Raw genomic sequence first — 18727 nt, 5'->3', positions numbered from 1 at the left:
TGTGTGTGTGTGTGTGTGTGTGTGTGTGTGTGTGTGTGTGTGTGTGTGTGTGTGTGTGTGTGTGTGTGTGTGCGTGTGATAATAAGAGATGGATTGTGAAGCACTTTCAATAAGAGCACTATATAAACGCAGTCCATTTAGCAGACGTTCCTCGGTGCCGTGAAGAAATCCATCACATTGAAACCCAGAGACTGCCAATTTGTTGGCAACGGTTTAGTTCATTAACTGTATCCAGAAGGTGGAGAAACATTAAAAGAATGCATTTATCCACCGAGTGTGTGACGACTGCCACACAAACACACTGTGTGCCATTCGGTGCAGAAGTCTGGAAAACGGCAAAATTGAACAATGACATGCATCGTTCTTCTAGATTTATTTCCATGCATTTAGGATGAAAACCTTGCCTTGAAGATAATTACTTATTGTAAAAATAAAAACACACGACGGAGCAGCACAGGACATACTTCCACTAAGGTTGATGAAAACATATGCATGTCATGTATGTTCCCTTATGCTAATATAATCACACAAATATTGACCTTGCCATTAAGGTTAAAGAGGCTAAAATGTCAAACTATTCAGGCTGATAGTCGACCGCTCCATTCATCACAAACTGACCGTACCATCTAGATGTTGCTTCTAACGAGGTATTGATTTACTAATGGGGTTTTGTTGTGGCATTAAAATGTGAGCCATGTGTTCGGACGAGGAACGACGACAGAGTGCTGCTCTCAGCAGGAAAACGGAAAAAACGGTGTCCAAAATATGAGTGCAGAGGATATTATTGATGGATTTATTTTCTTATTAGTATAGAAGTTGCAGCTGCAATTATGTGTGATGTAATGTCTCTTCATTGGGGGGTTCTGAAGACCTTCATGGTCCCGGAGGTGAACCGTTAAAGGCAACCTAGACCAGCAGAGCATGTTTCGGCCGGTTTGTGTTTTTAGGAGTGAGATCCTCCAATGAGCCGCTGCCAAGCAGACAGAAAACCGCCATATTTTCATATCTCACTCTTTGAATCAAGGATCGGTTTCCACCAAACCAGGGTTGACTGTTGGAACAGCAGAAAGTTTGATTGTGTTCTGTCCAGTTTTAAGTCTTCGTTTGGTGTCAAAGAGAAACTTGGACTCAAAAGGTGAGTTAAGGTGAATAAATAATTCCTTCATTTACATTTTGTGAGTTTATTCCCTTCATTAATCAGACTAAAAGAGAGCTTGTGTAACGTAACAACGTGTGACAACGGGAAATATTAGCTTCCTCGGTCTACATAGCACGGAATTAATTTACCATCACCATATAAAAGGCTGCGTATTATTGCCTTTAACACAACATAATTAATGCCATGTCATTAATGTATTAGAGCGGTGGATAACATCAAATGTGTGTAGCAAAAAAAAAAAAACCCTGCATCCCTTCCCGTCCCCATAATAACAGAATTCAGAGCCGCTGTTTGTCTTATCTCCTAAATTCAGGGCCCCAATTATTGCTCGGCTAATTAAAACATAGAAACAGTATCGCTTAAATGACCTCATGGAGGAGAGCGGCGCTGGGGCTGAGATAAACACGCAGCATTGTATGTATTTACTTTCTCAGTCAACTGAACACACACACACAAAGTAAAGTGTGTGTGGCGAGGCAGCAGGTCCACATTGATCACTCATTAATATTTATGCACCCGTGGAGTCTGTGGTGGAGAGGCTCGCCGGTTTGAAGGAGGAGGCAGAGAGGGAGGAAGAAAAGGAGGCTGAGCATGAACTGTGAGAAAGGCTGGAGAGGGAACACAATGAATGGGCTCCGAGGTGGGGGAGAAGGTCAGACTAGTTCTTTTTAAACCAGGAATAAGAATTAGAAGAGGAGGAAATCCGCCGGTTGAAGCGAGGAAGCCAGAAGCTGGGAGAGAAATGGAGGTGTCGGGACCCGGAGACCTCGCTCCTGAATCTCAAACAAGGCAGCCAGGATCCCAGAAACACAGAGTTCTCCGTGTGCAGCAACACATTCACACTTACTTCTGCACAGAACATGTGCATACAGCTGCTGTTTCACTAGTTAATGATGGGATGGTGATTCTACTACAATCCACTTCAAGACAAATATGCCAGTTCAATAAATAAGGCAACAAAATGGATGCGGTTTAATGCAACATCCCTGCAGGACTTATTATAATACTATTAGTTTGGGTTGCAGAGTGTTGATTCAACTACAGTTACTAATATTGTGCCATTTATACAACATATCATATATATGACGCATCACTGAGAGTACGTTTATGGGTATTTTAAGACATTTCTGTTTGGCTTTGTAGTGACTGATAATTTATAGATGACAGATATGTGCAAACCTGATTAAAGAAGGGTTAACATATGATAAAAAAACAAACAATGAATGCAGCTCATTAAACACCATCATGCCTCGATAAAATGGTGAAAGAGAAATAAACCAGTGGTGAAGCTGGAGTCCTGCAAAGCTCTGTTTGGAGCTAAATGCTAACGTTAAGCTAACTTTAGCATGTTAGCATGACAATATGTGCAAGTGAGGCTGATGGGAAAGCCTTCAGTTCTGCAGATATTTGGTCGTAAGAAGGAAACGCTGTACTGCCGATGTCAGATTTCAGTGTGGTTTAAAGTGTAATAAGAAGATGTTACAGCCTTAACAGTACACTTGTATTGGACTTTGGACCCGTCTCGTATGCTTGTGGTTAGATGCTGTCGTCCACTCACCGTCGTTGAGGTCCTGCAGCAGACTCTCCTGACCGGAGAAGTCCAGCTTCACTTTGATGTTGACGGTCAGCGTCACGTTCTGGCCAGACTTCAGAGGCATGTGAGACAAGGCGTCCTCCAGCTCCCAGCTCAGAAACTCCCCAAACACTTTCTCTGCACACAAAAACAACCAAGCAAATTAAACAAAACTCATTTTAAAAGCATTCCAAAAGGCTGTTTCTGGGTGTGATGATACCTGCCGGGATAAAAGAGGGCTTGCCAAGATACAAAATGACACCGCTGTGCTTGCAAACACTCAAAAGGTCATTTGCATAGACTTAGAAGAAAAGCAGACCTGCTGCATCCCTCAGGAAGCTACGATCCGATGACGTTCCCCATTTGCAACAATGCTGCTGATTGGCTACGAGTCCTCCGCCCGTAAACGTATGCCGCCAACACCTTCTACCTGAGGGCGGATGACTCAGCTGCATCCACTTGAGCCAGCAGCATCAAATGAATGATACATCACCTGAATAAAGCATGTGTTCTGTCTACGCAGGTGAGCCTTTCTCCGGCTCCCAGGGATTCGCAGGAACCTGCAAGCGGGCTGGTTTTAACAGGGCGAGTTCACGGCAAGAACAACAGTTTACAAGTCCCTGCTTGATTCATAACCAAAGCCTTTAAAATCCTCTAAGAGGATGTGAATGTAGGCAGCACTAAATAAAGATTTTGTGAGTAACACTCCACTTTAAATATTCATAACCTCAAGAGCTCCTTGCAGTGAATTAAAAAGGAAGAAAAAGGGAGAGTTAGGCGATGGGGGAAATGATTTAAAAGAAAACATTCACTTAAATATGCAACAGCAGGCGTGGTGATTCAACAGGTAGACGAGTTATTATCATCACGCTACTAAACTACGTGTCAAAAAGAATGGAAGCTGTTGAGAAATCCTTCATGCATTATTTAAAATGATAGCCGAAGACATTCCTTTCTCCTGAAAATACAATATGGAGATCACGTCAGTGATCCTTCAGGGCAGAATATGAAACGACCTCCATCCCAAACCCCCTCTGGATGTTTGAATGAAGTGCAGGGGCGTTGTAGTGGACCTGCAAGATTCTTTTTTAATACCAGCTATCCATTGGATGGATTGCAGTAGGGCTTTGTGGAAGCCGGGCACGAGGTCAGTAGTCCAAACGTTTGCAAATGCAAGATGGAATGATCTAAAAGGCTAGATTTCAGATCATCTACTTGCTCCGCCCCCAACACAAATGACAAGGAGCGCTCTGGGAAGACGGATGAAGGGTCAACCGATGATTTTAGCATGGCATTTGATGCTAAAGAGCACGATCTTTTAAAAGGCTATGGATTTCACAAACAAGTGTCAACTAATTCATGAGGAGTTATGTTTCATCCAAAAAAACAAAAAAGGGGGTATTAATGGCAGCAAGTATATAAAATATAATAATAGTTAGTAGACTTGGGTAGAAAACATCGACAGAGTGGTTTGAGAAATGGGCCCTGGCGTTTCCATGGCAACATAATACCTTCCTTATGTTCCAGCACTCGTTTTGGGGCGAGTAGTTAAATCTTCAATTTGAAGCCACCTGTGTGTATTATGGAAACTACAAATTCCCCAGAATGTAAAACCCTTCTGGTGACCAGTAGAGCTAACAGCATTTATTATTGTGTAGTTTTCCAGTGATTTAGCATAACATTGTCAGACTTTTGTTTAAAAAAAAAGTAAATAAATAACTGAATTCATTCAACAGATTCTTCCTTGAGCCTCCAGCCTCAACCGATATGAATAATCTTCCTGCTTGGATCAAGTTAGCGCTACTAAATCATTCCAGTTCACCTGTTATTTATGAAAACGTCAGCCGAGAAAGAACAAATAATGTTGATCTCCACGTCAAACAAGGAACCAGAAATGGAAAAGGTGTCACGAGCAAATCGATGCAGTCAAATGAGAAAAATGGACTGTGAAGACAGCTGACTCTGCTCATGATAACAAAAGCAATATTAATCCTGCCCTTTGTGTTTTGTCTTTTTATGGCTGCACAGTGAAGTGTTTGTCCTTATCCAGACATTTGATATGAATGTGGATGAGTAGAGGACAATAGAGTTTATGTTTCTATGCACAGAGGCAGCAGTGATGCACAAAAGAGTGATGCTCCTATGAAATAATAGATTAATGCATTAAGAGTCCTTCTATGATTATGTTTTTGGTTTTGGGAAACTGATCTCCTCTCTCATACAGGATGTCACGGCGGCTTCGGCGGTGCCGAACCAGAAAGTTATTGCTGTTTGTTTTGCAGCAGATGTCTTCCTGTTGTGACTCGTCATCTTTTATTCATTCGGTTCCCACAGAGGGGGCTTCACAGCGGCCCTCCCAACTGTGGCCTGTCTGATGCCACTACCAGGTGATAACTCAGGCAGGTGGGGACACGGTAATATGATCACCGGGTGGGGGGGTGCTGAGGCCTGTCACCATGGTGCTGCAGGGTGACACTACAGCATCAGTGACCTCCTGCTTAGTGAGAAGGCATGCCGTCAGACATGCATCGGTAACTCACTCAAAGATCCCGGTTCTACTGTTCCCTTTATGCTAATCCTAGATAATATCTTCATTCATGACATTAGAATTAGGTAGAAACGTGGCTACACTCATATTCCCACAATTAGAATGACATGATATTAGATTATAGTGGTGGTTGTGATTGTTTCCAGAGGGTTGTTGAGTCCAAAAGTCAAAATGTATTGAAAAAAGGTTGATGCAATCACCAAGATTCTAATAAATTCTGCTTCAAATCAGTATGTGTTGGCGTTTAGCCTTTCAAAAACTACATTTTCAACATGCACCTGCTAGTAACACGACGGCCAGCAAGCAACAGCCCAATAAATTACATATTTAGTTTACAATTAACATATATTCAAACAAATAGCTGCCTATCCAGAGAGCCGTATCCATCTAGAAACCACCTGTAAATACCATTTAATAAAACAAGGTGGCAAAACACCAGTAAAAATCGACTAGATTAAACATACATATTTGTTTAAATTTCTTCCAGGACTCGGCATGAAACCCGTTTGTTTTTGCTTGAAACCACATCGGTTTCAGAAGTAATAACTAGAGAAAAAGATCCATTTACATAGAGAAGAGAACCGAATGATCAATTGCACTGCAATGCAATTAGCAGGTCGGGTTGGACAATGCGGCGCCACACTGTTCTCCCTCCCAGGCAGAACGGGAGCTTTGGCTGAACCGTCGTGTTCACACTTGAAAGCATTTACAAAACACTCCATCAAAGAACATCGGGACTCGTTATTCAATACAGCCAGAAAACCAAGAGCACAGCAATGTTTTAGTTCAGCAGAACGAGAGAGAAAACATAATCTGAGGGGAAGACGGTATACGATATGAATTATCGGACTCTCGCACAAACAACCTGCAAACGTTGGTTGTGTCGAAGGTAATCTACTAGCAGCCTTCTAGACTCATCCTGGTTAACAGGAGGAAGACTGTAATAAACCAACCAACACTGAGATATGGAAGCTGATGGTATAAACTTGTAGTAACGTATGTCAGCACTTAATACAACCATCAAACGAAACCAAAGAATCTGAATCACAGACGGTTTGAAGAACAAAGTGAACCCCCAGATGGAATTTAAATCCCGACTCTCCAGACTGGAGGCTGATCTGACATTCAAATGGCCTTCAAAGGTCTGCGGTTCAGACGTGATACATTTAATTGCTCACAGAGGTTCTTTTCTTTGTACCGTAATGAAGCGCACACCTGAGGAAACGCCGTCGGAGAGGAGGGAGTCTCAATTAGACCAACGAACACGCTGTACAGTATGTGCTTCAACGCTGCTCAATCCGAAAATCTTACTTTATAACAATACGGCTGCAACTAACGATTATTCCTTCATCAAGTCTATTAATGCAACGACTAATTTATCATTTATTTCATTAATTCTTCATTCATGTACCAATTAATTTACCCAGAATTGATATTTGAATATGTTATTCCACCGTTTTCTCTTAAAAACAAACAAATGTAACAAGTTAACAGTGAGAAAAGTGAGAGAAGTAGTATTTTATACACAACAGTCAGTTCTTTCACTTTGTATTTGTACTAATAAACTTTTCCTGTTACTCAATGTGCCCAGATCCTAATAGGAAATAATTCACACGTTTGCTGATTTTTCTGGACATTTGGTCGAGACGTTTGTTGAATGTGAATAGAAATTTGACGAGGAGGAGGAGTGTTGTGAGCTTTGAGGAAGCCAAATAAAGAAGCATAGCAGGTAAAGAGTGAAATATAGCAAAGCAGCTTCTTTTTTTTGTCTCAAGCAGCAAAGACTGAATAAAGTAATATACTGTTTGAGCTAAAGAACAAAGCTATAGAGGGAACTGCATTCTGAGTGAGGCTTCAAAGAACCAGTGCTACCGGTTACTGCTGCTGGCCGGGGTAGGAAACCCCGACAACGATGCCAGGTAGACAAAAAACGGTGAATGTGAATAAGTTATTCCCTCAAACTGGAGCAGGTCTGGATTTGAAGGACAGCGTGGGAGCACTGAAAAAAAGATGAAGCCGAAAAACAAAGAGAAGAAAACCTGTGAACAAGGATGAAGACGAAGATGATTCATTCATAAGATGTTTGAATGGGAAAGTGGCAGATGACTGAGCTTTGTTGGTGGTTTTCAAATATTCAAGAGGTTTTTGACCTTTGGCCCTCAAGCTTTAAGGAACAGAAATGTTCCCTGAACACATTCTCTTTAAGGAGGGGGTTTCAAATGAACTGAATAAGACACTGAGTGGGCTGTTATATTTGTAATTAATGTCTGTGGCCCTGCAGGACTGCTGACCACAGGTAGCACTGGGCCAAAGCATGATTTCTCATTTATCTTGTCCTCAATAAAATATAATAAGAGTGGTATAACTGGAAATGTTGCTGCTTCTTTTAGTCGAGCAGCTTTTTTTATTTTTTTACCCCCACACACAGACGGTGAGACAAAGACAAAAAGGAAAAAGAGAGGCTGCAGAGATGTGACGACCCTGAACAGGTGTTGAACAAAGAGATGGAGGGCCGAGCGTGAGAAGCCACGGGGGCATGAAGGATGTGGAGCGAAAGACAACGGGCAGTGACCTCTGTTGTACTGCGGACGCAGGAACCCAAACTCAGCAACATCGGAAACTGTCCCGACTGAAACGCCGCCGATAACAAATGCTACGCGTACGAACATCAATGACCTGGATGCGTTTGGCTCCTTTAACTTCTTTTCTTTTTTACACATTCTATACATGCTGATGAGTCATTCCTTTCTTCTGTGAACCCATCCAGTCCTGTTTTTGCCCACTCCTCCTTCACATCCACAGTCAAGGTGCACCTCAGGGTTTCCTACTGGGCCCACTCCTCTTCTTCATCCAAATTCCTCCCTCTCATTCAGATCAGCGAAAAAAAAAAAAAAAAAATCAAAGACCCCACCCTCAACACTGATGTCATCTCCGTCCCCGCTTCCTCTCAGTCATGTGACCTCGGTACGATCTTAGACTCCACCCTCTTTCTCGAGCCCCATATCCGCCAAATTGTCAAATCCTCCTTTTTTAAAATTCCCTTTGCAATATTGCTTCATGGCTTCATTTCCTCCTGTTCTCTCTACAGCATCAGTGCTAGCACCATCAACTGGTCCAGAACTCGCCCGCCAGACTTCCATCCCACAACAAATCCTGGCACCACATCACCTCAGCATGTTTTTTTTATTATTTTTGTATTTTTAGATCTGGTGTTTCGGGGGTCCTAACCTTTGGTGTTGACGGTCTTCGAGGTGAGCTCCAGAGACTCGATGTCCACAGATCCAATGTTCTCCAAGGTGATGGTCAGCTGTTGGGTCTCTCCGTTGAAGAGCTGGACCGACACGGTGCTGGACAGTTCCTCCTTGGACGTCGGCTGAGACGTGTGGGCTGACCTGTTTGTTTGAGGAGAAGAGAAAACATTTCAGCGATGATACAAAGTAAAAACGACTAACGTTCTCGCTGCTAATTCCCTAAAGGGTCACTGTGAATCAAGAAAACAACTCGAGAGATATCACGGCCTGTAATTGCAAAGGCAGGTTTGATAAGATGACACTTTTATCGTAATTTGAAGAACAATTCTTCAGGCATTAATCAACTGGAGATGTGTGAAGACAGATACAGCTTCGTATTCTCTCTCTCTCTAGCTCACGTTTTGATGAAGATGATAAGTGCATCTTGGATCCTCATTAGCTGGAACATCATTTGTTGATTACTTTTTTCCCCAGCAGCAGGGACTCTTGTTGAATGATTTGTGGATTTTGCTATAAAACCTCGTTTGGGGTGCAGTTAAAAAAAATGCCTTTATGGATCAGAAATCATACGTGGGATAAATCGGGGGGGAAAAGCAGTCGCCATAAGCCTCGTTTCATATACAGGGAGAATTATAACAATAACAATACACAGCATACAGAATAGAGACCCCTGACAAGAGAGAATGGTATATTCCAATCTATGCTTTGCAGGTTCATCCGAGTTAGTGACATCTAGGGTTGCAAAATTCCGGGAATTTTCAAAAGTGGAAACTTTCCATGGGAATTTATGGGAATTAATGGGAATTTATGGGAATGTATGGGAATAAACAGGAATAAACTGGGAATTTTTAAAATTGATGGTTGGCTCTTCAAAGGGGACTTAAATATATTTGAGGAAAGTTATTTTGTAGCATAATCTTGACTAAAACAAACAGATGCCATTCAAATACACTTGAATATCCATGCCATTCCTCAACCACATGCACAGAGCACTGCTTAGTGCAGGCTATTGAGACCACACCCCCTACTGGTACTGTGCATGCCTCCATCACATGTAGATCACTAGAAGACTGGACCACACTTTTGAGCCTGAAGCACAAAGACTATTGAAGGCACACATTTGAGCTTCTGGACTAAACAAAGTGAAGTAAGTGTTGATGCTATTATGGGGAAATATATTTATTAAAGCTCTAGTCTACGATTTCAAAGGTTTGAAAAAAGCACCCCCCCCCCCCCCCCCACACACACACACGCCCCTCCCCTCTGTGCTCCTCCGAGCTCGTATCGTTCTCCCCTCGCAGCCTCCCACCTCCCTCTTATAATCCAAAAATAGTTCAACGAAATGTGTTTCTGAAAACATTTTAGGCGAGAAATAAGATATGGAGTTACTGAATCTGTCTTTTTTTTAGATCGACAACGCTCAGTTTAAAAGATTTTCGAGAGCTTGCAGTGTTCTGTTCTGTTCTACTTTCAAATAAATCTGTTGAAATATCTGTTGAAAACATTTTGTATGGATGTTTTCTTATGACTTCTGTTCATATTTATGCTTGGATATAATATATTCCCAGTTAGTTCCCCTAAATTCCCATTAATTCCCATAATTCCCATTATTCCCATGGAAAGTTTCCAAATATGGAATATTTCCAAAATTCCCAAGCTTAAGTTCCCGTGGAAATTTACCGGAAACTTTCCGGAAATTTACCGGGAATTTTCCGCCCCTTTGCAACCCTAGTGACATCACAGCAACGTGCAGCAAAGCAATGCAAATATTGGAGGAGGAGGGAATGCAAACGCTTACAAACGACCAATGCAACTACATCAGACCTCATTAAACGTGCACACGTGTCACTTTAAAATGCAACAAGCACTCTGCCCGAGGCTTGAATTACAATGTCATCACCTCCGACCCTATAAATAACATCAAAATGTTATTGACATTTCAAAATGCATTTGGGAAGTTATAATATGCTTGTATTACGGTAAACCTCCGACCCTTTATAAATGTTAGAAATAATGAAAGTGTAAGGAAGCAGCTTTGTGCCGGAGGCAAGAAAAAAAAAGATCTGAAAGCTCAACGAGGCGCCTCTTTTACGGAGGTCAACGCTGAAGGTCAACGCTGAAGGTCTACCTGCGGACCTCAGAGACCACATCGTGTATTTGTATTCTATTTGCTTCGTGTTTCTACCCCGGTGCTTCTTCCAACACTGGAGAGTAAAAAAGATTTTCCACATCAAAAGCAGCTGAAGTGCTGTACTTACAGGCATGACCTAAATAGTGAATTTTTCAGCAGCTCGGCTGTCAGAATGATTTACAACACTCCACACGGGGCACTTTACTAGTATTAATCCAACCTATGCTTCCTCCTCTTAGGTTTCCGACCTTAACTGCATCAAAAAAAATGTCAAGTCACACGGCGGGACGTACATGAAACCAAATCCACCTGCTACTTGATGTTTAAATCGACAGACTTTCTGCTTTCGATCATCAGTATTGTGTAAGTGATCCAGCCAGTGTTGGGTTTGTTATGTAATCAAAGAGAGCCTGAGCAGCGTTGTAGTTCAATGCGCTGTATTTGCCTGTTGATTGCCATTTAAACTGTAATTATCTGCAGCAGTAATTTACATTATTATTAGGGAACTACTCCCGGCAATCATTGTGCAGAAGCTTTGAGCACATTTCATCACATTATATTGGAAAGAAGGGCATTTCTACGACGGAAATCTCCAAATCTTAGACAACTCACACTTAAACAATCTAGATCGACAAATGGCGATACAAGAAAGAGGCAAAAATAATCTGTTGAAATTGTGGGTGAACTGTCCCTTTAAGTCTGAATAAACTTAATTAATTAATTCAGTTTAGCTGATATGGACGTAGGTTTCTAAAGAGCCTGTTATTTAATCTAACATTAAGCCATAATATAATCTAAATGAGTGAGTAGATTTATCTTATTGACTCTGTTTTGGAGTCAGCCTCCAAGTGGCCATTTGAGGAACTGCATTTGTTTTGGCACTTTCACTTCGGCTTTATTTTTCAGTATTTTGTACAAAGCTTACCACATAAATTCATCAAAAAAGTTGTAATAGCGGTTATAAGCGTGAGAAAGCTCCTGACCGTGGGAGTGACGTGCTGAGCTGCAGACGAGGAAGCGAGGGGATGACCTCCACCAAACAGCCGCCGGTCTTCACGTTCGGCAGGCTCTCAAACATGCAGTCGCTGGTCACGCCGAACACCGACGTGTGGTAACCTGGGTCCAGGCAGAAGATAGAAGCTTTTATAGAGCAGGGTGTTTTATTTGAGCAACGTCGGAGCAGCTTTTCAGTCGGACCCACCGTTGACGGTGATGTTGCCGGCTGTCCGCGGGACGCCGACCAGCGTGACGGGGTAGAGGCCGGACTCTGCAGGCAGGGAGAGGGCAGCGGGCAGGGATTCAAACTCCACACCAGATGTCAGCAAACCCTGAAAAACAAGTAAGATTTAGATTTAAATCTAAATATTCAGGGGTTCTTGTGATGACAGAACGAGCAAGCTGAGATTTAAAAAAAAGGAGATGAGATGATGAGAAAAGTTTAAACACAAACTATTTTGTGAAATTCTTCGGGTTTGTAAGGATTTTAGGTCCTGTTTTCACAGTTGTGGCCATCGCTGTGATGATCACTATGATAACACACCAAGGCAAGCGCTGGGATCCGGGAACGAGGCCAGACCAATCAGACGCTCCGTTTCTTGACCTCCAGATCTCAGAGATTAAAATAGAAAATGAAGAATTGGGAAGGATAATGAAAAACTTTCTACCAAAGAAAGGAAGAAGAAAAAAACCCCCAGGTTGAGACAAATTCCTGAAAGAGCAACCGAAACCCTGTGATGATGTCATCGTCCATCGCTGAGCACCATTTTAATAGAAAGCAAAAGCTTGGCAGTGATTTATAAGGGCTGGTTCTCTGAGCAGCACAGAGAGATACTGTGGAGTAGTATATGTGAAGGGGACCATACGTATTCACTGTTTAAATATACGTTACCATGACACCCACATGCCAAACTCCCATCGTTGCATCACAACAAACTGACGGTCCTTCTAAAGTTTCATAGCCATTAATCTCTCCAATGATATCACTTCTTACTTTCATCCTTCTTCATTTGTTCATTCTTAAGTGGAAATGTAATTAGCTCGTGTATCTTAGCGATCTGAGAATATTTCTTTAAAGGCTGCGACTTCAAACGCAGGATGTCAATGAACTATGTTTTATTCTAATGAATACAATTTAGAGACAGTGTAGAGTCTCCAAAGTGGCTGCAGCCTCATTTCATTCAAAGTTTTCTCTGAATGAGCACCCCTCCCTCCCTCCCTCCCTCCCTCCCCCCTCGGAATAATAACTTTATTTACACCCTTCCTGGTTGAACGGGTGCAGACTGAGATGACGTGATGTCATCAGCAGACACTACCTCACTGGAGGGACGGCTGCCGAAAGAGCTGAGCCCTCCGAGGTGCCACGGCCGTGATTTAGACTCTCCTTGTGTTCACTTTCCAGACATTATTTGTCCTTTTATTGGGAAGCAGAAGTATCCGTGTTAACCTATCGGAGATAGATCATTTGCATTCAGCCTTGAAAAGGTTAATTAGCCTCCACAATAACGATCGGAGCGCTGTGTGCGTTGGTATTGTTGACTTTGTTGTGCGACGCCGACGGTGTGCAGTTAACCTTTTTTGTTTGGCTTTAACTAATGTGGCGATAATGGTGCGATTATTATTTATGATTATTACTTATTTGTTATGGCGCGTCTGACAGCAATGGCAAAAAAGCCAAACGGAAATTCCTCTTCGTATTAAATTGCCTCAAAAAGCAATTTAAAGTAGTTTCTCAATCACACAATATTATCATATATTTGTTTTTCTTGCTTCTTGCCAACTTTACTGCAAAAAAACTAAACTAAAAGCACAATTTGTCAGTTTTGAGAAAAAAGCAAATAAATATTCCACTTGCTTGCTTGTTGGAGAGGGAAATATGGGACGGTGACCTCTCTGAAAATAGACATCGTGGTTCAAAAAAGAAGAAAAAAAAAGCTCCACTTTAATTGAAAATCAATAAAGCACAAAACAAAGCTGGGTATTAGTGTTGAGAAGGAGCGCCTCTGCCTTCGCCAAACTGCAGGGTCACCTTGGTGACGGGAGATGGGAAAGTGACCTTGTGTGTGTGTGTGTGTGTGTGTGTGTGTGTGTGTGTGTGTGTGTGTGTGTGTGTGTGTGTGTGTGTTGTGGAGATGCTTGCTAACGACAGTCACTTTGTCTGGACGACAGAGGAGCCCTCGGCAGCTTGCGTCACCCCGTCTGTCTCCACATCGCCAGCCGAGCTTCCAGCTCCATCTGTGACCCGATCGATTCACCCGCGGGTGGGAGGAGTCAATGACATCACTCACCGCCATTTGACCTTGTCTGTTTGATTGTTCCCGGCTGCAAACAGGCGAGAAGTAAACCGCGACTCGACGAACTTCAGTCGAGTTCAAACGTCAAAGAAAGTTCTTCTCATTCGAGTCCTCGGAGATAATTTGCCGACACAGCTCTTTTTTCCTTTTACAGCTAACTTCTTTGATTTATAAAAACATTGAGGATGTTTTGTGACGGGAAATCTTCAGGGTTTTTGATTTCTTACAGTGGAGCCGGGACTCGACTGCATTAACCTTTGTTTTCATAATCAATAAAAAAAGCATGTTAATCAATCTTTTGGGGGAAATAACTGCAGTGTCTATAAATTAAAAATAAAATACTGAAGATTTATTGCACCTGACATGTCTTTAAGACACAGGTTGTTTAAATTAAAAATGATATCTAGTTTTTGAAGATTTAATGAAACCTGGAGACCTTTTACTTGTTGATTTATATTCATTTCATTTCTTTATTATTATTTATTTCCCTTTACCTGATCTAATATTAGATGTCTATAATTACTTTTCTCTTTTCCTCATTTCAATACGTCATTCATGTTTGATTATGTTTGCTATTTAATTAACTTTAATCATTCATTTCTGTACAAATAAATGCACATAAACATGTACACTAACGAGTGTGTTACTTCTATAATTCTACTTATTTAAGGAAGCTAAGTATACATTTACACAGAAAACAAACAAAATGCGACAAAATCTACGATATTTTAGAGAATTTTCTCCCCAAATTCCGAACCCTGGAAGGTCTCCAGGTTTCATTCCAACTATAATAACTATATTACATCATTATTATATTATTATATCAAGGTGTTTCACATCTAGAGTAAACTTGTGAATAACTGAAGAGATGAATCACCTCGACCAACGTCACATGATTAACATGAGCATACAGAGCGCTGATTACTCCGCCTGTTTAAACACCTTCCAGATGTTCCGACCCGGAGGTCACCTGCATCCCCCGCCTCTCTAACAGCACGCCAGCTTTATTATCACGCCACGCAGGGCGGCTAAATCACCCAGCGACACCGCCGCTCCATTTGGCATCAGCATGCGAGACAGCTGCAACAATTAACTCCGCCGTGACAAACTTTTCACGCTAATTTGTCCTCGACTTTCCACGTAATTAAAGGCAACATCACTTCTGACAGGAAGTAAACCCTGTGTTGCTGCAGCTGAAAAGGAAGGCCTCTTCCCCGCCGTGCCCCCGATGATTGCTTTGCTTTTTTTTTTTTTAACCATATCACTGCATTCATACTGCAGACGCAGCAGGAAAAGAACCGCAGTTTTAAAGTCCATAAATCTGAAGAGCTTTTCAACGTTTTCAATAACATTGAACTGATGTCTGAACTTTACACAGAAAACAGATGTTTGCCTGAATATAGAACTGGTGTGACAGGATGGTGTTTGAACCCATAAAACAATAATAGCACTGCAGGGGTTTGTGTGCGTTCTTACTGTCGGGAGCACCAAGAGTTTGTTCTCACCATCTCATACAATCATTACGGTATTAAACCGTCACAAAAAAGCTTTTAAGGGACCTTTAATGAGGCCGTGGAGGACGAGCACCAAACTGGGAGCAGAGGGACTGTTTGTATTACTGCTGCCGGAGAACAGCAAGTCAGCAACCTCCTGTGTTCAGCGGTGGTTAGGTATTCAATACGTCCCATTTCTTAAATAATTAAAAGGTTATTACGGTACATTTCAGGTGGAAATAAACCCCACTGACCATGTTCTCCACACGGAGCTCGTAGGGCATGGGGTTGTAGACCATGAGCTGGACTTCACAGACGTCTCCTTGAACCCACTGGAACTCTGGAAAACACAGAAATACATTAAAACGAGCCGATCAGATCACAGGCATCAATCAGTGATAGACGTTATATAAGTCTAATAAAATAATAAATCCCCTCAACCGAACTGAATCAGTGAATGCTCGTCAGGTTTATTTTACACTGGAAGCATGGCATAACCGCTAACGAAGCTGGTTCACCCCTACATTTTAATAATTAACATTGTTTCTGTCATACCCATGGAAATGTAACACTGACCATGTTTTTTTGAGCAAATTATTCACCCGTCGACTCCAGCTTCATATTAATCACACAGACATGAGACAAAACAGTGCCTTTGATTTTAAAAAGATTTAATTTAAAATCTGTGTAGAGGCTGTAGTCAATATATCATCAGAGAAAAACTTGGATTTCTTTGGAGCATCAATCATTTCTGAAGGTGTTGAAAGCTTCTGCAGGATTGAGACTTAAAAGGTAGCCGTACCATCTCCATGTTTCTATATTCTACAGTTAATTTGCATTTCTTGTAAATGGTTTTGTAAAAAGGAGGGTCTGAAAATCCCAGCTCAAGAACCCTGGAAGGGGAAAGAGATTTCTGGAAGGCAAACTCCAGCCATGCAGCTTGGGAAATTAACTCCGTCAAAAGAAAGACATGTTTGATATGAAAGCCTCGCACAACCTCGGGTCTGGCTCACGGGCATGCGGCTCATAGTCGCCAATTAGGTGTGAAACGCCTCAGAAGAGAAAAACAAGGTGAATCGCCTCTATCTTATTTGTATTGCCTCAGTCCTTAAATCCTCAAGTGGTAATTGAGATTCTGTACATAAAAAAAACCTTTGTCGTACAAAGCAATAGTGTGAGTGATGTTTTTCAGGGTATGGTTGCTTTAAAAAGAAAAAAAAAAGGTGCAAAGTGTGAGATCAGAACTCGTTCCCTCTGACGTGGACATCGTTTACCGTCAATCAGATTAACATCACCGGCTCATTTTCCTAAATCTCACTCAGTGTTTTGTTGCCTAAACCTAAGTTTCCTGTAAAGATGGAAGTTTATTTTGAAAATCCAAAAAGGAGGCAGCATTTCACCTCTAAAAGTACGACCTAAGAGCAGGACAAGAACACAAAACACCCGAAAGAACTGCTGAAACTCTAAGAGAGAGAAAATAACAGCGTCATCTTAGAATCGTCCATGTTGGCGTACACTAATTTTATGGAAAATAAGAATTAGGTTTTTTTAAATTGTATACAAAACTGTAAAAAGATGGACATTAACTGTAAATTAACGAAACAGCTTTTACTCTAAGAATTATGCCAATAATAGAAAAGTATATTGATTTTTCATTTTTGTACGGTAGAATTATTATATTTATCTAGTCATTTTCTGCTTTCTTTAATTACATACAAATTCTTGAAAAATTACAATAATTACCTGAAATTAAATATGTAGCTCATTACATAAAGATTTAAAGTATATAGTAATTTGCTTATTGATAAAAAAAAATATTGAGCAAATACGTTTAATTTTAATAAAGTCTGTCAGTCTGAATTAAATCTGAAACATGAACCGAGGGCAGACCGGCTGCTACAGCGACTCACTATCGCCTCTCAAGGTACAAAATGGTATTGCAACCAAAGGATTTGCTTCACAAGCACTTGATAATGGAAGTTCATAAAATCCACACATTGCACCTTTAAAAAAGTACTACGTATCCCAGAGCAAAGAAGTGAAGATGTTTACTCGTGTTACTGCTATCTACGGAGGAATATTCAGTTAAAACCATCAGCAACATTAATCTTTCATACTGAATAATACATGCACACTACGCCTGGTTCTAGGAGCAGAAGTCATGCATGCGGCATGAAGCGACCCCGAGAGCAGGAAGGAAACCAAAGCTGTGTTTCTAAGCTCGTTTCAGACGCATTTCTGGAGGACATTTAGTTCATATTGTAGAATGAAAAGAATTCAAATAGTCAAACAGAAAAAACAGTTACTCACACAGAACATAAACGCTGCATGTGTCTAGCAGAGAGATTGACTCTTGACTTTTAAAATGAGTTTGATAAAATAATCTTGACCCGATGCTGGAAAGGAAATGTGCAGCTGGGGAACACATAAATCTATATAAATATAAAGGTTGTGAAGGAGGGGGAACCGGCGACCTATAGGCTTTAAGATGCTGACCACGTATTCACAATGTACCTTCCTGGCATTTCCACACAAAATATAATTGGCCACACAACCTGTGGCTGTATTTCCTTAATGCAGACTTACTGTTGAGCTGAATGCCCCCCCCCCCCCTCCTCCTGCTGACCATGAAGGTATTAGAAGAGACTCAAACATGACACCCATTCATTTGAATCAACTTTACGAGCACATAAACCAGAACATTTTCTCCATTCCTGGTTTGCGTGCACATTGTCCGACCCACTGAACTGGACCGTTACGTTCTTCCCGCTCCGCCTCGCCTCGCTCATAAAACGTTCAGGCTCTGGTTTTTCTTTTTTTATCTTAAATTTAAAACTTAAAAAAAAAAAAAAACATTATCATCATAAAAACAACATAAGACGGCGTATTGGGGCCATTGTGGAGAAACTCACAAATGTGCCACTATATCGCCGAATTAAACAAAGTTCCTTGGTTCCGCTACCACTGGATGTTTGCCGTTGCTATGACAACAAGTGAAAGCTACCGCTAGCATCTTAGTCGACCGCCCCGATCAATAAAACACCCATAAGATGACGATTTGGCCTCATATGAATAAAATCAACAATAAGCATCAAGACCTTAAAGAGGCGTTGTCACAAGTTGGGATGATTCATTCGAAAAGTAAATACGTACATTCGCGGGAAGTTAGCTAGCATTACAGATAAATGTCGGTTGTTATTATCGTAATAAACTCGCAAATTTGCCACTTCATAAACTCGCAAATGTGTCACTTTATAAACTCGACCATTTTTGCCACTTTAT

The 18727-nt window shown here is 41.3% G+C and overlaps 1 protein-coding gene across 2 annotated transcripts in view; it reads right to left on the bottom strand.

Moving 5' to 3' along the window:
* The window catches only part of trappc9 (trafficking protein particle complex subunit 9), a 128836-nt gene that overhangs the window by 88531 nt on the left and 21578 nt on the right, over window positions 1–18727 (bottom strand). For both annotated transcript variants that reach the window (XM_084032446.1, XM_084032447.1), the window contains 5 exons: window positions 15700–15785; window positions 11864–11990; window positions 11646–11778; window positions 8509–8672; window positions 2718–2870 (listed from right to left, as the gene is read on the bottom strand). In XM_084032446.1, the coding sequence (XP_083888572.1) occupies window positions 2718–2870; window positions 8509–8672; window positions 11646–11778; window positions 11864–11990; window positions 15700–15785 (663 nt within the window). The remainder of the gene's footprint in view (window positions 1–2717; window positions 2871–8508; window positions 8673–11645; window positions 11779–11863; window positions 11991–15699; window positions 15786–18727) is intronic.

The sequence above is a fragment of the Eutrigla gurnardus genome (genome assembly GCF_963514095.1).
Source record: "Eutrigla gurnardus genome assembly, chromosome: 17".
In the NCBI taxonomy this organism is placed as follows: domain Eukaryota; kingdom Metazoa; phylum Chordata; class Actinopteri; order Perciformes; family Triglidae; genus Eutrigla; species Eutrigla gurnardus.
The sequence above is the reverse complement of the archived record's forward strand: the minus strand, read 5'-3'. Positions and strand labels throughout refer to the sequence as shown.